Below are 23,773 nucleotides of genomic sequence, written 5' to 3'. Positions count from 1 at the left end.
CACCACGGGTCTCAATCCCAGGACTCTGAGATCATGATCTGAGACGAAATCAAGGCTTAACTGACTGAGCCACCCAGGTGCCCCACCCCTTTTCAAAAGTTATTAACTTTTATATTTATCAAAGTAATGCCTGTATTTGGTTAATAAATGTCAAAGAGCATTACAAAACTTACTATCAGAAAAGAGCTGGAGCACCTGGGTGGCTCAGTCAGTGAAGCATCCGACATGATCTCAGCTCAGGTCATGATCTTAGGGTTGTGAGATTGAGCCCCACGTCAAGCTCCACACTCAGTGGGGAGTCTGCTTGCGATTCTCACCCTCTCTTTCTTCCTCTGCCCTTCCCCCTGTTCGTGCTTGCTCGCTCTCTCTCTCCCTAAAATAAATCAATAAATCTTAAAAAAAAAAAAAAAAGAGCTTATTTCTTTTTTTTCTTTTTAAGTAGGCTTGGGATGCCTGGGTGGCTCAGTTGGTTAAGCATCTGCCTTCGGCTAGGGTTATGATCCCAGAATCCTGGGATCAAGCCCCGAATCGGGCTCCTTGCTCAGCAGGGACCTGCTTCTCCCTCTGCCTGCCACTCCCCCTGCTTGTGCTCTCTCTCTGACAAATAAATTTTCAAAAAAAATTAAAAAAAAAAAATTAAGTAGGCTCTATGCTCAGTGTAGGGCTTGAACTCACCACCCTGAGGTCAAGAGTTACACCATCTTGGGACACCTGGGTGGCTCAGTTGGTTAAGCGTCTGCCTTCGGCTCAGGTCATGATTCCAGGGTCCTGGGATCGAGCCCCAAATCGGGCTCCTTCCTCAGCAGGGAGCCTGCTTCTCCCTCTCTCTCTCTCTGCCTGCCACTCCCCCTGCTTGTACCTCTCTCTCTCTCTCAAATAAATAAATTTTTAAAAAAGAGTCACTTGATCTACTGACTGAGCCAGTCAGGTGCCCCAAAAAAGAGCTGATTTCTATGTCATACCCTAGTATAATTTCCCAGAGGCAGCCACTTTCAAAACTCTTCTAGCACTATAAATATCTCCTTATTTTTTTAAAGGATTTTTTTTTTTAAGATTTTATTTATTTATTTGACACAGAGAGAGAGACAGCTAGAGAGGGAACACAAGCAGGGGGAGCAGGAGAGGGAGAAGCAGGCTTCCCGCTGAGCAGGGAGCCCGATGCGGGGCTCAATCCCAGGACCCTGGGATCATGACCTGAGCCGAAGGCAGATGCTTAACAACTGAGCCACCCAGGCACCCCTAAAGGATTTTTATTTATTTATTTATTTGAGAAAGAGAGTGCTCACGCATAAGCAGGGGGAGAGGCAGGATGAAAGAGAGAGAAACTGGAGCAGACTCCACGCTGAGAGTGGAGCCTGATGTGGGGCTTGATCCCAGGACCCTGACATCATGACCAGAGCTGAAATCAAGAGCCAGCTGCTTAATCAACTGAGCCACCCAGGCGCCTATCTCCTTATTTTTAAGTAGAGCAATATGCTTATACACCTATTTCTTGATTTAACAATTTTAAACAGTATTCATTAATGTCCTTTTATGTTGGTTAAGGACTTCATTCTCTTATAACACCACCCTCCACGCTTTCTCTCTTCCCACCTTCCCAGTATAGTTATATTATAAAGAATTGTATACCTGTACACAAATGTTCATAGCAGCTTTATTTGTAATAGTAAAAAACTGGGAACAGCCCATCAGAAGGCAAATGAATAGACACATTGTGATACATCCATATTATGGAATACTACTCAGCAATAAAAAAGAAATGAAACATGGATGAATCTCAAAATCCTTATACCGAGTAAAATAAGCCAGATGAAAAAAAGAGTACACATTGTATGATTAAATTTATTTAAAATTAGAGAAAATGCAAATGAATCTCTAAAGACAGAAAGCAGATCAGTCCTTACTTGAATTCAGGGGTTGAAGGAGGGATGGATTATACGGAAACTCTGGGAAGTGAGGGAAATGTTTATCTTGGTGATGGTTCCACAGGTATCTACTTAGGAAAAAGTTCATCAAACTGTATACTTGGCAGTTTATTACAAATCAGTTACACTCAGTAAAGCTGTTTTTAAAAATTGTTAAAGCTAATTGAAGGTTTTCAGCATGGGTAACTCATTAGTGGGGTGCTATCCCTACTATAGGTATGATCAGATGAGCTGGCTTTTTTTTTTTTAAGATTTATTTATTTATTTGAGAGAGAGAGCGAGAGAGAGCACAAGAGCACAAGCGGGGGGGGGGGGGTGCAGAGGGAGAAGCAGACTCCCTGTGGAGGAGGGAGCCTGATGCAGGACTTGATTCCAGGACCCTGGGATCATGACCTGAGCCAAAGCCCAACACTTAAGACTGAGCCACCCAGGCGCCCCTAAATTCCTGTTTTTGATGGTACATTGTGTGTTCATAGAAGAATGTACTAAAGGAATCTGGCAACTTACTGTCAAATGGTTTATTGAGGGAAAAAAATTTTTGCATTTTATTTGCGATTTTTCTGTTGACGTCTGAGATTTCTGTAAATTTGAGTTCTCAAAATTAAAAATATACGGCATTAATTAAAATGTTACAAGTTACAGTCAAGATTAAAATTATCTCTTAGTTGGGGTGCCTGGGTGGCTCAGTCGTTAAGTGTCTGCCTTCAGCTCAGGTCATCCCAGCATCCTGGGATCGAGCCCCGCATCAGGCTCCCTGCTTGGTAGGAAGCCTGCTTCTCCCTCTCCCACTCCCCCTGCTTGTGTTCCCTCTCTCGCTGTGTCTCTCTGTGTCAAATAAATAAATAAAATCTTTAAAAAAAAAAAAAAAAGAATTATCTCTTAATTGGGGTGCCTGGGTGGCTAAGTCGGTTAAGCATCTGCCTTTGGCTCAGGTCATGATTCCAGGGTCTTGGGATGGAGTCCTGCACTGGGCTCCCTGCTCAGTGGGGAGCCTGCTTCTCCCTCTGCCTGCCCTTCCCCCTGTTTGTGCTCGCTGTCTCTGAAAAATAAAATCTTTTAAAAATGTATATTAGAATTATCTCTTAATTATTTTTGATTGGGCAGTAGTATTTCTTTGTATGAGTCCCTATTCCAAAATGAGGTACTAAGACTTAGTTATAGCCAGTTGATTCTAAAGAATGTGTTAATAGCTTTAAGTGTACAAACAGGGGAGTGAAGAAACTAAAGAAAAAAAATTGTCAGTATGTGCCCAATATAGTTAGGAGCTTTCTGAGAAGAGGCTGGAGAGAGGGGAGAGGAAGCCTTGGCTGACCAGATAACCAAAGTATTCTGGACTGAATCCATGTTTGCCAAACAACTCTCTGGTTATGACCTGATTTTCCAGCTGTTGTAATCTTCGGAGCAATTATATCCTTATTGTAAATAAATAACTTAGCAAGTTGCTTTATTTGTTTCTTGTCTTATTAGCACGAGGAGTCTGACCCTGAATCTGCTCATCTCTGGGTAAACTTGAAAAGTCAATTCTAGACCAGTGTGATGCGAAGGAGATAAAAATGTGTAAAACTCTGCCTGCTGGCTTCTATCATTGCCACCTCTAGATCAATCCTCCGGTTACTGACCAGAGTATTTACTTTGCTCTAAAGTTGAAAATAAAACATTCCCAAATTTTAAGCCTGGGAGGGGCGGTTTCACAAGATCTTCTTCAGTTTTCTTTGTATTATTTTTCTGTATAATGTGGCTATATTAAATACATTATTTCCTGCCTCCCATCAGGTCAAGGAAATAAAGTTGAATGAGACCAAAATTAGTGTCTTGGTCTTATGGATGTTTTCCTTTTAATTTTTGTTTTTTCTAAGTTTATTTATTTGTTTATTATTTTTTAAAGATTTTATTTATTTATTTGACAGAGAGAGACACAGTGAGAGAGGGAACACAAGCTGGGGGAGTGGGAGAGGGAAAGGTAGGCTTCCCCCAGAGCAGGGAGCCCGATGCGGGGCTCAATCCCAGGACCCTGGAATCATGACCTGAGCCGAAGGCAGATGCTTAATGACTGAACCACCCAGGCGCCCCTAAAGTATATTTATTTTTAAAAAGATTTATTTATTTTTAGAGAGAGTGCAAGCCTGAGTGGGGAGGGGCAGTTGGAGAGGAAGGGACAAAGGAAGAGAATCCTCAAGATTACCCACTGAGCAAGGAGCCTGATGTGGGGCTCAATCCCAGGACCCTGAGATCATGACCTGAGACAAAATCAGGAGCGGGAGGCTTAACCAACTGAGCCACTCAGGCACCTCAGTTTGTTTGTTTGTTTGTTTAAGTAATCTCTACACCCAACATGGGGCTCCAACTCATGACCCTGAGATCAAGTATCACGGGCTCCTCTGACTGAGCCAGCCAGGCGCCCCCAATTTTTCTTTCTCTCTTTTTTTTGAAGTTTCACATAGTAAAGTCTTCCGGGGTGGGATCCAATTCTATTCAATTAGCTTTAGAAAGCAAGAGAACATACTGTGTTCAAGAACATTTAGTAAATCCATGGGCGCCTGGGTGGCTCGGTTGGTTAAGCGACTGCCTTTGGCTCAGGTCATGATCCCGGGGTCCTGGGATCGAGTCCCACATCGGGCTCCCCCTGCTCTGTGGGGAGCCTGCTTCTCCCTCTGCCTCTGCTTGTCACTCCCCCTGCTTGTGCTCTCTCTGTCAAATAAATAAATAAAATCTTAAAAAAAAAAAAAAAAGAACATTTAGTAAATCCAGGGGCGCCTGGGTGGCTCAGTTGGTTAAAGGACTGCCTTCGACTCAGGTCATGATTCTGGAGCCCCAGGATCAAGTTCCACGTCCGGGCTCCCTGCTCAGCGCGGGGAGTCTGCTTCTCCCTCTGACCCTCTCCCCTCTCATGTGCTCTCTCTCTCTCATTCTCTCTCAAATAAATAAATAAATAAAATCTTAAAAAAAAAAAAGAACATTTAGTAAATCATTTTTTTACTGACTCAATCTGTGCCTAAACCCTCCTATTTCCTTGGACCATTTGACTATCTTTTCCTCTGCTTTACTGTCAAAACCTCTGTAAAGGTCAACATCCTAATTCAAGCCTCTATCATATCATAGCTGGACTAATGCCCATGGTCGTTCCCTATTTACCACTCCATCCAGCTATCCTATGTATTTTCATTATCTCAATAAATATTGAGAACTTACTATTGCCAACCCCTACTTTATTTTTAAGATTTTATTTATTTATTTGAGAGAGAGAGTGTGTGTGTGGGTAGGGGGAGCAGCAGAGGGGGAGGGACAAGCAGACTCCGTGCTGGGCATGGAGCCCATGTGGGGCTTGATCTCAAGACCTGAGATCATGACCTGAGTGGAAACCAAGAGTCGGATGCTTAACCGACTGAGCCACCCAGGCACCCGTTTCCCTACTTTATCTTTAGACACACCAAAGTGTCATGCCTATCATTTATCTTCCTAAAACATTGCTTTGCAAATGTCACTGCACTTGCAAAAACCTTTAGTGTCTATTCATTAAAGTCAAAACTTCTTAACCTGAACTCCATGGCCCTTATTCTTTCTCAACTTCATCTCTCAGAATATTATTCAGTTCCACCTCTCCGAGTGGTTCTTTCTTAAAGAACCACTTACATTCCTACTTCCAAGACCTATCCCTTTCCTTAGTTTTGTCCTACCTAGGGTGCATTTCCACAGCCCTTTTGTTTAGCTAATACCTAGATTTATTCTAGAGGTATTTGTTGAGTATTTACTAAGTGCCCAGCTACCTTACCTTCAAGATAAAGCTAATTTCCCATTTTCTCCAGTAGGGCTTCCCTTTTCTAAATTTCTCCAGGTCCAAGTGTCATTTACTTAGCACAAAACAGGGTGGTCAAGATAGCTTTATTCCGGCCCAGGAAAACTGCAATCTAGCTTTTATTACAGACTGGTTGTGTAACCTTTAGCAAAACATGTTCCCTCTGTTTCCTGGTGGAGGCTACTTTCAGCTCTAATATCCTTGGCCAGGGGTCAGGAAACTACCACCCAAGCCAAATCTGACCCACCACTTATTTTTTTTTTTTTTTTAAGATTTTATTTATTAGAGAGAGAGCAAGAGGGACAGCACAAGTGGCGGGAGGGACAGAGGAAGTGAGAGAGGGAATCTCAAACGGAATCCCACTGAGCGCCCCTTGCAGGGCTCCATCTAATGATCATTACCTGAGCTGAAATCAAGAATCTGGCGCTTGCTTAGCCGACTAAGCCACCCAGGAGCCCCAGACTCACCACCTATTTCTGAATGGCCCTTCAGGGAAGAACGATTTTTATTTTCATTTATTTATTTCTTTTAGAGAGGGAGAGAGAGAGAGAGAGAGCGCGCGCAGAGGAGGGAAGGGGTAGAGGAAGAGGGAGAGAGAAAATCTTAAGCAGGCTCCACGCTCAGCCCAAGGCGGACACCGGCCTGGATCTCACCACCTTGAGATCTTGACCTGAGCAAAATCAAGAGTCAGCCGCTTAACTGACTGGGCCACCCAGGCACCCAGATTTTTTATTTTTAAATAGCTTTAAAAGGATGCAAAGGATATTTTGTAACAGGTGAAAATTATGTGAAGTTCAAATCTGTAAACATAAGGTTTTATTTGCACACGGTCACGCCCATTTACCTCCGACGTTGCAACTGAGACTTGATGGCCCACCAAGCTCCCAAGTTTTACTGCTTGCCCCTTACCGAGAAAGCTTGCTAACACCCATCTTGGACTTCTGCCTAGATTGCTGTACCTACCGCAGGTCATCGTCCTGGCTCCCTCATTAGACTGCGAGCTTCCGAGTGGTGTGCTCTCGTCTGACCCTCTGAGCGTGGTGCCTGCTTCACAGTAACCTTTTGAAACGCCTGCCGCAGCGGGGGCTCTCCTTTGCTAGGGAGGTGGGACAGTGACGATTTAAGAGCCATCTGGGTTGAAATACCGACGGCTTGAGAAAGTTGATTCCCCTCTCTGCCCGTTTCCTCCTCCGTGAAATGGAGCCGCAAGGGAGGCTGGTAGTGAGGCCCGAATGAGCAAGATGGGGGAAGCACTCCGCAAGGTGTAGTTACTAATCTTTCCCCGACCCCACGCGTCTCTGGAAGAAGCACTGAGATCCGGCGCTGCGCGGAAACCGGGGCACGGCCGCGTGGACGTGGGGGCGGGCAGCGCTGGGATCCGGAGGCGGGTCGTACCGGGAGCTGGTGCGGCTGTCAATCAAGGCGGCGTGGGGCGGGCCGGGGCGGTGCTTCCGCCTGCGCGTGGTCGAGCCGGGCCGCTCACCGGCGCCCGGGACTGTGGGGAAACCGCGCCCGCAGCCGCCGGCCGTACGGCCGGACGAGGGGGCGATGGAGCTGGAGCCCGAGCTGCTGCTGCAGGAGGCCCGGGAGAACGTGGAGGCGGCGCAGAGCTACCGGCGGGAGCTGGGCCAGAGGCTGCAGGGGCTGCGGGAGGCGCGGAGGCAGGTCGGAGGGCCGCGCCCGCAGGGGCGCTGAGGGCCCCAGGGAGGGCGCGGGGTGCCCGGCGGGTGGGTGGAGGGCTCCGAGGGCTGCGAGGGGCGGAAGAAGGGAGGAGGCTCTGAAGGTGCAGGGAGACCCAGCAGGGTCTGGGAACTAAGGAGGTGGGTGCTGGCTGGGGGGAGTGGGGGTGGAGGGGTCTTAAGGCGAAGAGACAAGTTTGGGGGATCGAGGGAGAGTGTGAGGGGGCGTTCCCTAAACTGTGTGGGGCGGTGATGGGTGTTGGGGTGGAGGTTGGGGAGAGCGAGCGAGCGAGCAGAGCAAAAACCGAGGGCGTCGTCACAGAGGGCACTGAGGACTGGGGAGAGTTGGGGGAGGTGGAGATTCTTTGGGAAAACCTGCCTTGGGGATGGAGACTGATTTTAGAGAGCCTGAATGGGATATTGGAAGGGGAGGACTAAAGAGACAGAGACAGGGTAATTGAGAAGCAATAGAGTTAACACTAAATAAATGGGATTAATGCCTGAGAGTAGTATTTAATATCTCATATAATCTTGAATGCATTAAAAAAAACCATTTAACATAACCCTATTCTAGATGGTTTAGAATTTTTAAGGTGGAGTTGTGTTGGAAGGGCAAAAGAAGGAAATTGAAATACTTGAGGGATAGGATACAAAAGTGTGAGGAAATGGAAAAAGATTTAAAGAAAGGAGTGCTGAAAGGAAAAGCTAACTATACTTTCAAATGACAGCATTATCTGTTCTATGGGGACATGGTTATCAGAGATATAGGAACACCCTGGAACATATACAGAAAAAAGATATAACCCACTGCCAGTGTGTAATGGGACAGATAATCCTCAAGCAGTTATTAACACAGGATCTTCATAAATGCTTTTTGAGTGAGTTTGGTTTCATCTGAGTGGAATCATTTGAGTGAGTGGGATTTTTCTATATCACACTTAATCTTTTTTTTTTTTTTTTTAATTTTATTTTTATGTAATCTCTGTACCCAGTGTAGGGTTGGAACTCATGACACCGAGATCAAGAGTTGCATGCTCTTCCAACTGAGCCAGCCAAGCACGCACACTTGATAGTAATCTATATTGTCATTCTAGTAACTCCCATGCAGCACAGAATCTGAAAATGTACAACTGGTAGAATAGTGCTGTGAAAACAGTACCTTTGGATATTTTCATCATTAAGAATACTTGGCGGGCGCCTGGGTGGCTCAGTTGGTTAAGCGACTGCCTTCGGCTCAGGTCATGATCCCGGAGTCCTGGGATTGAGTCCCACATGGGGCTCCCAGCTCAGCGGGGAGCCTGCTTCTCCCTCTGACCCTCTCCCCTCTCATGCTGTTTCTCTCTCTCTCTCTTTCTTTAATAAATAAATAAATAACATCTTTAAAAAAAAAAAGAATACTTGGCATGCTCTGGGTTTTCTATATTTTGAAAACCTTGTAGAGCTCCTGTAGGCCAGGCATTATTCTGTAGTCTAGTAGCAAAACTGGGAGCAAAATCTAGATATGGTTATCCAGTTTGATGAATGCTTTTCATGGCCTTCCAGTGCATTCATCTTGATTTCCATTTGAAAACCTCTGCATTATTCCTTCTGCTGTTTTGAAATAGAGGTTCTAAATCTAGGACATTGTTTCGTAAGAGATTAAACTATCTCTTATTATATGATTAATGTTTCAGCCAGTTAAGATATCTTCCATATGAGCATGTTTATTTAACTGCATCTGCAACTAAGAAACAATAAAGTTGACACTAAATGAATGAGTTTAGCACCTGAGAGTAGTACTTACTAATTTCTTGTGTTAATTTTGAATTCACTTAACAAATTTAGTATGATTGCATTCTGAATGGCTTAGAATTCAGTTTCTAGACCTGTATTTTAAATTTTATATCCAATAATGTAAATACAGGACATACTTTCCTATAAGTTAGTGTAGTTCAGTATGGGTTTTTGTTTTGCTTTTGAGGCCCATTGTCTCAGGCTTGAGACAGAAAACGCCAAGAGAACATCCATCACAGTTAGGTCCCTGATGACATTGCCTTCTGATTAGACTAATAGTGTAGTTCTCTTTTGTGAACTGGATTGTGTTTTGTGCCAGTTACAAGGCGTCTCTCCTCAAAGCTAATTCTAGTGGATTTTATACATTTGGGTTTGTAGAATAAGTCCTCTGTCAGCTTGGATTCTAAGGAAGGTCCATGTTACAAGAATGTTATCAAAATAAGCAGCTGCTTTTGTTTGGTGGTTAGGATATTTTTAGGGTTCCAGTCATTTTCAGAATAACTACTATTTGGCTTTTTAGTCAAAGATTTTGCATGGGGGAAGGATGAGTGGAGAGGAGAGATGCTCCCCTTTGTGTATATTTTTTACTCGCTGATTTTATTTCCTTTTGGCATATGATTTTTTTATTGATATATAATTTACATACCATAAAATTCATGCCTTAAAATGTGCAATTCAGCATTTTTTAGTATATTCTTTTTTTTTTTTAAGATTTTATTTATTTATTTGACAGAGAGAGACACAGTGAGAGAGGGGACACAGAAGTGGGAGGGGGAGAGGGAGAAGCAGGCTTCCCACTGAGCAGGGAGCCCGATGCGGGGCTCGATCCCAGAACCCTGGGATCATCACCTGAGCCGAAGGCAGACGCTTAACGACTGAGCCACCCAGGTGCCCCATTTTTCAGTATATTCACAAAGTTGTGCAACCATCACTACTACCTAATTCCAGAACATTTTCATCACCCCAAAAAGAAATCCCATACCGACAACCACTAAACTACTTTCTCTATTTGGATTTGCCTATTCTGGACATTTTGTATAAATAGAATCATACAATATGTGGTCCCTTGTGACTGGCTTCTTCGACTTAGCATGTTTTCAAGGTTCATCCATGTGGTAGCATGTATCAGTACTTAAGTTCTTTTTATGGCTGAGTAATATTTGTTGCATGGATATACCACATTTAATTTATACATTCATCAATTGATAGACACTTGGATTACTTTCATTTTTTGGCTCTTATAAATAATGTTGCTGTGAACATTCATTTACAAGTTTTTATGTGGATATGTTGTCAGTTCTTTTAGGATATACTTAGGAATTGCTGGGTTGTATGGAAACTGTTTAACTCTTTCAAGCACTTGGCATCCTTTTGGTCTTTGCTTTTGTTTCTTACGCTTTAAAAGTCTCTCACGAAATTTGTCTCATGTTAAGAAACCATGCCTATGAAAATCTAGAAGGGAGAAGAGTAAAAATACTTTGTTATTCTGTCAAAAACAACTGCCATCATGTGGCAGTTTCTCTTCTTGTGGTTAAGTTTAGGCCCTACCCTCTGTCTTTACAGAAAAGGAAGTGCTGTGCAGGAATGCACGGGTAATCTCTAACTCTTACTGTTTAAATAAGTTAAAGGCTAGAGAGATATGTTCATTGTCTTCAGGAAATCAGATCATGTTTACAGCCAGCCTGGCCTAAATGTTGTTGAAATAATTAAGAATAGCTCTCTCTAGTTCCCTGGAATCCTTGGTACTAAGATGTAAATACCAAAGAAATTAACACCCACTCTCCTTAAATACTCATTTATTCATTCACCCAGTAAATATTTATTGGGTGGGTCAGAGATGCTTCTAGGTCTTAGAAATACCATGGTGAGGGAAATAGACTAGTGCTCTCATGGATTTACTCTTCCCTTGTTGGTGGGTCATTGGAGTATTGCTCTTAAAAACAAAACAAATAGGAAAAACCTAAATTCTTGTGTCCTCATTTTTAGATTTCACTTCCATTGTGTTTTCATTACTTGTTTATTTGTACAGGGTTGGCTTTCCTGCTCGTTTTAAGTAGAGATGGCTGATCGAGATGTCACATGGTGATGTCAGCTGGCCAGTCAGGTGCGCCTCACAGAGTGATACTGCCTGGATGATATTGCCATTGTCTGGGGCCTAATCCTTAAGCTTTGCAGGTCCAGAAACCCCATCTTTGTACATTATCAAAGGGGGGATTAGTTTGAGGCACTGGAGGTGCCTACAATGAGAAATACCCATGTTCTAGTCTGTATACAGTTATAATTCATGCTTGAAAATGAACGTGTTGGCCTTCATGTGCCTTTTAGTGTGATTCGGTGTGTCTCAGGGCATTGATGAGAGCAAGCAAGTCTCTGCTCTTTCAGAGTAAAGGGACAGATCCTGTTACCTAATTAAGATACTATTTGGTGAGGAGCCTGCCTAGCTCTGGCCAGTGGTGTCCCTTTGATCCTTGCTACCACAAATGTGATCCATCACCTGAGAGCTTGTGAAGAATGCAAGAATCAGGCCAGACCTACTAAATCATAATCTGCACTTGAATAGGATTGTCAGGTGTGATACGTATACACATTAAAAATTGAGGCACACTGTCTTAGAGTATACCGTTACCAATTTGTCAGTTCTCTACTGATTTCTGTAGTTTAATCTAACCATAAGTGTGTTGTTATAAATTGCCGTTGTTTATCCTCAAGATTAAAACCTGGCTGGCTCAGTTGGTAGAGCTTGCAATCTTAATGTTGGGGTCATGAGTTTAAGCCCTGCGTTGGGCATAGAGCCTCCTTTATTTATTTATTTTTTTAGAGCCTCCTTTAAACAAAACAAAATGTCATTTGAAATATCATAGGTTTGTTAGATAATTATACAGTGATGTACAAGTGAATAATTGACATAAGCTAGCACTTGTTCTAGCATGTCTTAACATCTGTAATATGACCCTTTGTCTTCATAGTATTTTTTCAATTTTTAATAGTTGATTTCAGACAATTTTTTGAAGATTCAACTAGCAGTCTTGATATTCTTAATATACAATACCATGTCTTCTATAGATCATTATTCCCACGGGGTTTGAAAACACATAGCGTACTAGTTAAAGACTGGGACAGATCTAGAAGTCAGCAGGGGAAAAAAAATTATTTCAGAAAACCAAGGCAGGAAGTCTTAGTAGCTCAGCAAAGAAAAGAACGCTATTATTGCTTCTTTTATCTCCCACTTCCCCTTCTGTTACCCATTTTCAAAACAGTCCAAAAATCTGTCTGAAAATGATGTTACTGTAATAGTACTTATCATAGTGTCCTAAGGAAAGGTTAAATCTAGAGCTGGGAAAAACCAAGAACAGATGAAATAATTTTAAAATAACCTATAATTCTACTACTTACTGACAACTACTGTTAACATTTTGGTGTATCCTTCTAGACATATTATTTTGCAAAATTAAGGGACTGCTATATATGCAACTTCGTATCCATTTTTTTTCTTTTGGTTAGTATTATATGGAGCATTTAGTAACTTATGGACCATTTGTTGGTGGTAGGCTGAGATGTATTGACTTAGGTATGCCGAAATACTAGAAGCAACGCTCTAGAAGCAAAACTAAGTAATCAACAGCCACGGGTGGGGAGAAAAAGCTGAACACATATTTGTGTGCAGAAGACCAATGTTTACATTGGGTTTTCAGTCATCTTTTCTCAAATAAGTCTTTTCACAAACATCTTTAAACATGGCACTCTGAAAGCTGCTTATTGAGTCCAACACTCACTTGAAATAGAGAAGGATATAGATGAGAATTAAAACATGTATTCTGAATCAATAATGTTAAAATCTGTGATGTTAGTTAAAAAGTGTGTGAATGTCACAGAGGTGCCCAGGTTTTCTCTGTGTAGATATTTTTTTCAATGTACTTGTAGTATAGGTATGATTTTGATAGAGAAAGGGGCGCCTGGGTGGCTCAGTCGGTTAAGCCTCCAACTCTTGGTTTCGGCTCAGGTCATGATCTCAGGACTGTGAGATCCAGCCCCGTGTAGGGCTCTGTGCTCAGCACGGAGTCTGATAGAGATTCTATCCCTCTCCTTCCCCCTTGCTCCTCCTCTCTCTCTCCTCTCTCTCTCCCTCTCTCTCTCTCTTGCTCTCTCTAATAAAAATAAATAAAATCTTAAAAAAATTTTGGTGGAGAAAAACTATTATCACTATACATCTGATAAATACTGTGGCTAATTTATGATCTAAAAAGCCAAACAGACCACTTATGTTTTCAGTTATTTTACTTTGTTAGCATTTGCTCCTATTAGCCATGAGATCTTGAGAAACTTATCTTTTTTTGATCCTCACTTGCCTTATCTGTACAGTGAGGATAAGGATAGTACCTGCTTTGCTTGGCCAATGTGGGAATTAAGATGAGGAATATATTTAAAATGCTTAACACCATGCCTGGGACATACAAAGTGCTGAATAAATAGTACCCATAATAGTAATACCAATAAATATTGTTATTCAAGGTGACATCCCCTCCCCTACTTCTCCAAATGGTAACTTATTCTTTAAATGTCTTTCCCAGCAGAATGCCCTTTTTGAGCTCAGATGGCAGTTTGTGGCTCTCCCACTTAATGTAAGAACTTAATACATTTTATTGTAGTTACGTGTGCATGCAACTAGCTCCTTTACCAGAATGACAGTTTTTTTGAGGTCAGGCCCATGCTTTATTCATCTTTATATCCCCAGCTCCTGGCACATACTAGATCTCAATAAATATTGAATAAGTGCCATTATGAATGTTGTGGGGTAATTTTGCAGACATTCTTTTTAGATTGTCCATGGTCTTGATTATATGTACCCTATTCATTAATGCAGATAATTAGGAATTAAACTTTTGTTTTATCATATGGTTTGGTTATTTGTTGCTACATAATAAACTGTACCAAAGCGTAACGGCTTAAAAAGCAATCTTATTTGCTTACTTTGCTGGGGATTGATTGGGGCTTGGTTGGGCAGTTCTTCTGATTTTCCTGGCAGCACTCATATAATTGCAGTCAGATGGCAGCCAAGGCTGGAATGTTCAAGAAAGAACATTCACTTATCTGTTTGGAGACTTAGTGGCTGCAGGACTCCATTGGAATGCTGGCATGGCTGGACCTGGATGCCAGTCTTCTTCCCTTCCTCCCACCCTTCCCACTCGTCTACTCCTTCCACTCTCCAGAAAGGTAGCCAGACGTCTTACATGGTGGATCAGGACCCTCAAAAGTGCAAGAGCGGCGGTTGCCAGGCTGCTAGACCTGGAGCTGGCACAGCCTCCATTCCACTCTGAGCGATGCACATAGGCCTGCAAGTGCTCATCACAGCCCCGCTGTTTTCTCGGGGAGAGGACTGCACAATAATAGAGTATTAGGATGTGTGCTTCGTGGTTCACTGGGGGCCACTAACGTAACAGACTGCCAAATCATATAATAAGGATTTTCTTTCTGAATGTTTTCAAATAGGCATTAAAAAAAAAAAAAGGCAAGATGGAAATGTGGCAGCACTTATGAGTCCATAAGGGTGTCATACAATTCAAATTCTCTGTCACTTTACTAGCTTTCTGATGTGGGCTTGTTTATCTCTCTGACTCCAGTATGTTACTCATCTACAGATGCTTTCTTCATAGGGTTGTGGTAGCATTTAAATGAGACCATGGGTGTAAGTAGCTGGCACACAGTAGGTGTTCAGTAGATGATAGCTGTTGCTGTGTTATTATTGCCATCGTCATCATTATCTATTATTTTTAGTGACTAATGTCTTGGTGTCAGTGTGAAGACAAGTAGCTAATGTAGTATATGTCACATGAACTGAGAAGAAACATTTTGGTTAGCTTTTTCAATTTCAGTTGACTATTTTATATGTTTACTTTGACTTTTATTTTTGATTATTATATTCTTGTTAGCTAAGTGTTTAAAGGCAGTGTCTAATTTTAAAATAGTTTTGGGGTGCCTGGCTGGCTCAGTGGGTGGAACATATGACTGTTGATCTCAGGATTGTGAGTTTGAGCCCCAAATGTTGGGTGTTGGGTGTAGAGATTACTTAAAAATAAAATCGTAAAAATAAAATGAAATTGTTTTAGTTTCCTATTACCAAATGGGAAAATAAATTCTTAAACTTGAAGGAGGGGCGCCTGGGTGGCTCAGTTGGTTAAGCAACTGCCTTCGGCTCAGGTCATGATCCTGGAGCCCCTGGATCGAGTCCCGCATCGGGCTCCCTGCTCGGCGGGGAGTCTGCTTCTCCCTCTGACCCTCCCCCCTCTCATGTGCTCTCTCTCTCATTCTCTCTCTCTCAAATAAATAAATAAAATCTTTAAAAAAAAAAAAAATAAAATAAACTTGAAGGATAAAGATTATTTTCTTCTATAAAGTCATAAAAATGCATGTTTTAGAGGAGATTCTGGTTACTTAATTTTCTAAAATACACTGTTATATTTATTGTATTATATTGATATAGCAACTGTATATTGCCACTGAAGACCACAGATGTTTTAAGTCAAATTCTACATAGGTTTTATGACTTTGTTAGTAGCTAAACTCTGGAGGAAAATATGTCAGTCACTGTTGTCTTGGAGGGCTATGAAGTATATATTTACTAGGCTTTTGCAAGCCTTAGTATTGATGTGTAAACTTGATGACTTTTTGGCATTTTGTGAGCTCATCCTCATGTTAAAACTTCAAAATACAGTTGCTTAGGGATTAGATTAAACTGCAGTAAAGGTAACTTGTTTTTTTAAAAGATTTATTTATTAGAGTGTGCGTGCGTGCGAGCGAGTGTGCGTGCATGCATGCGCTCAGGGGGAGGGGCCAAGGGAGAGGGAGAGAGAGTCCCAAACAGACTGCACAAAGTGCGGAGCCTGATGCAGGACTTGATCCCATGACCCTGAGATCATGACCTGAGCCTAAATAAGAGTCAGACACTCAACCGACTGTGCCACTTGGGTGCCCCAGTAAGTAAGTTTTAATGGTCCATTACAGTAGAGGCTTTAGTGGAAAATTGGTTTGATTATTATTAATCAGCATGAACAGTGTATATGACAGTTTCCTCTTTAAGACCTTGAGTTGTGTATCATTTGTATTCTACTTAAATCTACTTTGTTACTATCTGTAGCAGTTGTTTTGCCCTAGAATGGCTAGATAGCATTTGGGGCTGTGTGGTTGTCTACCACATGATTCTTGATGCAAGGATAAGAAACATAAGTTACAGCAGGAAGTGTTTGCAGTCAGTACATAATTTCTAGGTTTTCCTGGGAACTCCTGAAAATGGGAAAAGTGGAAAGGCCATGATCCTTGGAGTCAGACTGTTTCTGGCACTGTGAAGCCTTGGGAAAGTTATTTGACTTCTTCAAGCTTCACCCTCTTCAATGTAGACAGTAGAGACCACCTCTCAGAGTCATTGTGAAGTTAATGAGCTGACAGGGCACACATGGACCGTGGTACCACATCAAATAAGAAGAAACCACTCAGCAGTGAAGTCCGAGGTTTAGTTTCATCAAGCAAAGCAAATGAAACAGCAATGGTTGGTATTCTATGAACGAAAGGGACTATGTTTATAATGGAAGTGTTGGAGGTACATTTGGAAATGGAGTCTCCCCTGCCCAGTACTCTCACTGCTTTATGTGCACATACTTCCTCTTTTTCTTTCCTCTGAGGTTCTGAAACAAAAACAAAACATAGTTGAGCTCTGAAACTGTTGGAGCTTTTGAATTCTTTCTAAAGAGGAAATTGACTTTACCTAACCAATGCGCTTCCTGTGTGTGCCGTATCCGTTAAAGAGTGAGACAGGACTTCATTGGTATACTTCTCAACTGCAGAATTTCCTCTTGGTGGTGGGGGTGTGAACTGTATTACGGTGCTTCAACATGTCTTCATTTATTTTGGTATCTGTAAGGTCTATCGTGATTCACCTGGGGATCTTGTTTAAAATGTAGATTCTGATTCAGTAGTTCTGGGTGCGGCCTAACAGTCTGCATTTCTAACAATATCCCAGGTGATGTATCAAAATCATAAAGCATGTAGGGGCGCCTGGGTGGCTCAGTCGTTAAGTGTCTGCCTTCAGCTCAGGTAATGGTCCCAGGGTCCTGGGATGGAGCCCTGCATCGGGCTCCCTGCTCTGCGGGAAGCCTGCTTCTCCCTCTCCCACTCCCTCTGCTTGTGTTCCCTCTCTCACTGTGTCTGTCTCTGTCAAATAAATAAATAAAATCTTTAAAAAAAAATCATAAGGCATGCTCTCCCTGGTTCTTTAAAAAGGTCTTAAACATGTACATGGTTAACTTCATTTTTATTCAACATTTATTTGCCAGGTGCTATGTATGTTAGGGCCTGAGTCTTAAGGACCCCACAGGTAAGTAATGAACCTGAAAGTTTTGAGTAGGGCCCCCTCCCTTTTCTTTTTTAAATTTTGGTTTGGGTTTATTTCATAGAAGCTCCATAGTACAGAGACTAGTTAACAATTAAACTTATATTAGGGTCTCTCTGTTTCTTTCTTTCTTTTTTTTAAAGATTTTATTTATTTATTTGACAGAGAGAGACACAGCGAGAGAAGGAACACAAGCAGGGGGAGTGGGAGAGGGAGAAGCAGGCTTCCCGTGGAGCACCGAGCCCAATGCGGGGCTCGATCCTAGTACCCCAGGATCAGGACCTGAGCCAAAGGCAGATGCCCAATGACTGAGCCACCCAGACGCCCTGGGTCTCTCTGTTTCTTTATGATTTAAGGAATTCCTCCATTTACTGCACACACACTATTGTAAGTTACATTACTGTCAAAAGAAAAAATTATTTCCATGATCCATTTCAGCCAATCAAACTGTTCCTTTTTTTTTCCCCCTGTATTTTTTTGTACTCCTTGAGCATTGACATCTTTTGTTTTTACATGGTTGTGAACATCTCTGGATTCTGCTTTTTAAATTTAGTATTAGAGAATACATGGAAAACTTTCTAAATTTCTCTATTAACTGTGGAAATCCTGTGCTTTGTGGATTTTCTTGGACTTCAAACACTCTTGGAAAGATAAAGTTAGCAAAAGGGTTAGAGTAGTAAATGTAATAATGTCATTATGAAACTAATATGATAATATCTGCAAAGTAAAGTATGTGTTTGCTTTGATTCAGCTATTTGGCTTTTAGAATTTTCCTGTTAAGTGAGAGTGAATTGTGTGTTGTCTGTATCTTTAAAAAAAAAAAAGTGTTGTATCTGTGTAGACAACTGGTTTGTTTTCAAAATAAGTGTGAGCTGTAAAGATTTCCCTGTCCTATCTCCCAGAACAGCAGCTCTTAATCTGAGCTCTGTGGACCTGACGGCAGCATTTCTCAAAGTGTGGGCTGCAGAATCACAGGTGTGCTTGTGAAACTTGAGAACTCCATCCATACACTCCAGCCCTCCTTGAAGGTTCTGGATCAGTATGTCTAGGATGGAGCCCTGCAATCTAAATTATATCAGGCAGCCTACATGATTCTTCTGCAAACCAAGTTTCAGAATTACTGTTGCAGGCAAGCCATGGTTGAGATTTGAGGGAATTTGTAAGTTCTGAAATTGAATTAATTTCTTTAGGGTATGGATTTTCATTTTATTGGGAAGAGAGGTTCTGTAAACCTTTCATTGAGATTTGCAAAGAGGAACATGACTCAAAAATTAAAGTATTGTCCCAGAGATGTGTTTTCATGAACACTTCTCTGCCTTCTATGAGCCTCTTTGAATTTTAAATAAATTCTTAGCTTTCTCTTAGTATAATGAGGGCATCTTATCCATTAGGTGATTTTTTTTTTTTTTTAGTATCATGGCTTTCTTTTATTTATTATTTATTTATTTATTTTAGAGGGAAGCGTGGAGGAGTGGAGGGAGGAGGGGTAGGGGGAGAGGGAGAAGGAGAGACTCCACACTTAGCGTGTGACATGGGGATCAATCTCACAACCCTGAGATCATGACCCGATCTGAAACCAAGAGTCAGACGCTCAACTGACTGAGCCACCCAGGCGCCCCTATACTATGGCTTTCTTTTTTTTTTTTTTTTTAAGATTTTATTTATTTATTTGACAGAGAGACACACAGCGAGAGAGGGAACACAAGCAGGGAGAGTGGGAGAGGGAGAAGCAGGCTCCCTGCTGAGCAGGGAGACCGATGCGGGACTCGATCCCAGGACCCTGGGATCATGACCTGAGCCAAAGGCAGACGCTGAACAACTGAGCCACCCAGGCGCCCCTATACTATGGCTTTCTGATTTACCATTTATTTACTACTTTTCAGTAAAATGAATTTTAATCCCCTCCTAATTTAAATTTTTTTGTACTGAAACATACTGTTGCCAAGAATAACTTTGTGCAGATAATGATACTTTCTAATATTTTTTTATTGGGAACTACAATGTGCCAGTTATTTTACCAAGTATAATACAGATTATTTAATCCTATTAACAGCAACTCCATGAAGTAAGCATTATGTTCATTTGACAAATAAGGAAATTGAGGTGTGGAGTGCTTAATTAACATGACCAAATTGACGTAGTTTGTGAATGGTGGAACCACGGTTTGAGCCCATTCTGTCTTCCCTGAAGGCCAGTACTATGCATTTCTGCAGGTTTGTGCAAATGAATCACATTCGATTTGTCAACAAATGGAAGATGACCATTGTGTAGTGCCTTGGGATTAGGAGTCATGCCTGTGGATTAGCCTTTTCTAGAGATTCTGATTCTGTGTTTTTATGTTCTTCCTTTTCAGATCAAAGAGAGTGCATCACAGACAAGAGATGTCCTCAAACAGCATTTTAATGATTTAAAGGGAACCCTTGGGAAGCTCCTGGATGAGCGATTGGTGACCCTTTTGCAAGAGGTGGACACGATTGAACAGGAAACCATTAAACCTCTAGATGACTGCCAGAAGCTCATAGAGCATGGAGTTAATACTGCAGAGGACTTAGTCCAAGAAGGTGGGAGTCCAGGGGGCCTGTGAAGTGGGGCACATTCAGATTGGCCCTTTGCTGATTTCTCAGGGTGCCAGCAGGCTTCTTGCCATCTGTGGGGCACTTAGAATGTTCCTACTTCAGGATAGTTTGTAATATAGGATGACAGATACACAGTGAGGTATCCCAGGGTGAGTGCAGTTGAAGTGTTAATTATAATCATTTACAAAACGAGGCGTAAATGGTTTTTCTTAAATGATTTTATGATAGTATCTTATTTACTGTTAACACTGTGACTTTAAAGTCCTTTTGAGTCTGTTCAGATATTTTTCAGAGTGTTCATGGAATTTAATTCCATTGTTAGTTTTAGAAGGTTAAAAATTATGATTGGTGTTTACTCCTGAAATCATAGTGATTATATACCTATGTGCAGCCAATTACTGTGCTTAAAGCATTTCCAGATCTTGCCTTGCTATCTTCCTGTCTTCACGTCCACCTTCCTCCTTTCACATAGATCTTTTTCAAGTACATTAAATCAAAAGGTAACGGTTCTGCCCTTTGGGGTTCACAGCGCAGAGAGGTGTATGTGCCGAGAGAGATCTAAGACTTACAGAGAAGGGAAAGCGCTTAGCTGTGGGAGAGTGTAGGATAGCTTTCTGTGGGAGGAGTTCCACAGAGGCTCGAAAGAATTCATTAAGCGGACAAAGGAAGAAAAGAGGTAACAGCACGATTGGAAGCAGAAGTAACATCATGAGTGAAGTGAATGGCATATCAGGGGTCTATTGAAGTATTTTAGGCAGTGGAGTTACACAATCGGATTTGCATTTTTAAAAAAATGATGCTGGGGCGCCTGGGTGGCTCAGTCATTAAGCATCTGCCTTCGGCTCAGGTCATGATCCCAGGATCCTGGGATCAAGCCCCATATCGGGCTCCCTGCTCAGCGGCAAGCCTGCTTCTCCCTCTCCCACTCCCCCTGCTTGTGTTCCTTCTCTCGCTGTGTCTGTCTCTGTCAGATAAATAAATAAAATCTTTAAAAAAAATAAAAATTAAAAATTAAAAAAATGATGCTGCCCACAGTTTGGAGACTGTAGTAGAGGTCCTAATACTGGAGGTCAGAGAGGCCAATTGGGAAGATGTAGCACTAATCCAGACAGGAAATGATGAAGGCAGTGAGCTTCATCGTGGTGGAGATGAAGTGGAGCTGATTTTAAGACTTTTCAGAGAGGGGCGCCTGGGTGGCTCAGTCGTTGGGCGTCTACCTTCGGCTCAGGTCATGATCCCAGGGTCCTGGGATCGAGCCCCGCGTTGGGCTCCCCGCTCAGCAGGAAGCCTGCTTCTCCCTCTCCCACTCCCCCTGCTTGTGTTCCTTCTCTCGCTGTGTCTCTCTTTGTCAAATAAATAAATAAAATCTTTTAAAAAAATAAAAATTAAAAAAATGATGCTGCCCACAGTTTGGAGACTGTAGTAGAGGTCCTAGTACTGGAAGTCAGAGAGGCCAATTGGGAAGATGTAGCACTAATCCAGACAGGAAATGATGAAGGCAGTGAGCTTCATCGTGGTGGAGATGAAGTGGAGCTGATTTTAAGACTTTTCAGAGAGGGGCGCCTGGGTGGCTCAGTCGTTAAGCGTCTGCCTTTGGCTAGGTCATGATCTCAGGGTCCTGGGATCGAGCCCTGCATCAGGCTCCCTGCTCTGCGGGAAGCCTGCTTCTCCCACTCCCACTCCCCTTGCTTGTGTTCCCTCTCTCGCTGTCTCTCTCTCTGTCAAATAAATAAATAAATAAATCTTTAAAAAAAAAAAAAAGACTTTTCAGAGAGAAAATTATTGACGATTTTACCTATCAGTGAGTGTTGATTATTGGTGATTGCCTGGAGATAGGTTGGAGAATAAAGGGAAGGATTTAGGATGACCAAAACCAGCCAGATTTTGGATGACCAGGTTGAATTGTGCTGTTTACAGACATAGGAAATAAACGAGAAGGGTGGGCTTCAGTGGGTAATAAGGCATTCAGTTTGGGGCTTTTGAGTTTGAGGTGCTGCACATGCCCAGAAGGTAGTTGGGCATGTGGCATGTGGCTTAGGAGAGAGATCAGTATGGCAAGATGGCAATTGATGGTGTGTACATCAAGTCTGGCCCCATGGGAGTAAGTAAATCTTCCAAAGCTGGTGTATAATATGAGAAGAGAGGGTGGCAGGGCTGCCAGCATTGGAAGGACGACTGAGGAAAAAGGAGCCAGAGACTGAATACCGCCCATCCCGCACTGAGTGCTGATGGTGGCATGGGGTGAAGAGGGTGCATGGCTCACAAGGCTGTACTCTGACTGGAAATTCATCCCCTTTTAGTCCCATTTAGAATGTGGCACTGCTGTTAATCTTTACATGCTAATGACATTTTGTCTCATCTTCAGTGAGAACTGCTTATTTGCCACTAACCATAACAGTGCCTTCGAGAGAATTCTTTTTAGTGGGGCCACAGAGTGTCTTTCCCGGGAGACTTTGCATTTGGAAACAAACCCAGAAGCAGTTCACAGGGCAGAAGTGTACACCCATCACCCTGAGGACTGAGAAATGTTTTTATTTTAGAAAATAAATCCTTTGAGGCACAAACTTGTTTGTTACAGCATCTGATGCTTAAATGTTTTTATACTTCAGAAATATTTTTTTTTTTTTTTTTTAAAGATTTTTATTTATTTATTTGACAGAGAGAGACACAGTGAGAGAGGGAACACAAGCAGGGGGAGTGGGAGAAGAAGCAGACTCCCCGCTGAGCAGGGAGCCCGATGCGGGACTCGATCCCAGGACCCCGGGATCATGACCTGAGCCGAAGGCAGACGCTTAACGACTGAGCCACCCAGGCGCCCCATATACTTCAGAAATATTTTGAATTTCAGTCTCTTTCCTCCCTCCCAAGGGATAAAAACTTATTTATGGAATTTTGAGGACTTTGAGGCAGTGTTCAATATGCCCTGTTTTCCTTTTGGTGATGGAGAATGTCATGTCATGTGGTCCCAAAAAACTTAAGTCACTCCACGGCACATTCAGATGGAAAAGAGTTCTGGTAGTGTTTCTTTGGGGCTGTGGAAGGACATAGAAGTTGGTCATTTTTTTTAATGTCTTTAGATAGCTTTTCCTTTTTATTTTTCTGTGGAATAATTTCTAATATGTGATATTCTTTTAGGAAAACAGCTGTATCATTTGACTTTATAAGACCCCTTGCCCATGGGGCGCCTGGGTGGCTCAGTCAGTTAAGTGTCTGCCTTAGGCTCAGGTCATGATCCCCGGGTCCTGGGGTCGAGCCCTGCATCGGGCTCCCTGCTCAGCGGGGAGTCTGCCTCTCCCTCTCCCCCTCCCTCCTATTTTCTGTCTCTCTCAAAGAAATTAAAAAAAAAAAAAAGACCCCGTGCCCTATTTTTCTATCAGGGTAACTCCTGTTGGAGTTCTGTAAATGAAGATTCTGTAGGAGCGATGGAAAAAAGGACCTGGACCTTCTCTTTTGTATAAAACTGGTCGACAAACCAGATTTCTTTGTGTAGAGCAGAATCTTCCATCTCTGGTAAAATGTTACCATTATGTACCCCTTTTCTTTGTGAGCTTCACCTTAGAGTCACTTCTAAAATGGTTTCTACTTTTACTTTTTGGGAACCTGACTGTGGAATCACTTAAGAATTATTTGCAAGAAAACCAGAGACC

At 42.3% G+C, this 23,773-nt stretch overlaps 1 protein-coding gene across 1 annotated transcript in view; it reads left to right on the top strand.

Annotated features, from left to right (window-relative positions):
- Positions 1-7,171: 7,171 nt before the first annotated feature.
- CRLF3 (cytokine receptor like factor 3) overlaps positions 7,172-23,773 on the top strand; it is a 36,881-nt gene continuing 20,279 nt past the window's right edge. The window contains exons 1-2 of the mRNA XM_078068161.1: positions 7,172-7,383; positions 19,904-20,111. Coding sequence (XP_077924287.1) covers positions 7,267-7,383; positions 19,904-20,111 — 325 coding nt within the window. The 5' untranslated portion in view covers positions 7,172-7,266. The remainder of the gene's footprint in view (positions 7,384-19,903; positions 20,112-23,773) is intronic.

Source organism: Halichoerus grypus, chromosome 2 (assembly GCF_964656455.1).
Source record: "Halichoerus grypus chromosome 2, mHalGry1.hap1.1, whole genome shotgun sequence".
NCBI classification, from domain to species: domain Eukaryota; kingdom Metazoa; phylum Chordata; class Mammalia; order Carnivora; family Phocidae; genus Halichoerus; species Halichoerus grypus.
This window is presented reverse-complemented; position numbering and strand designations above follow the sequence as displayed.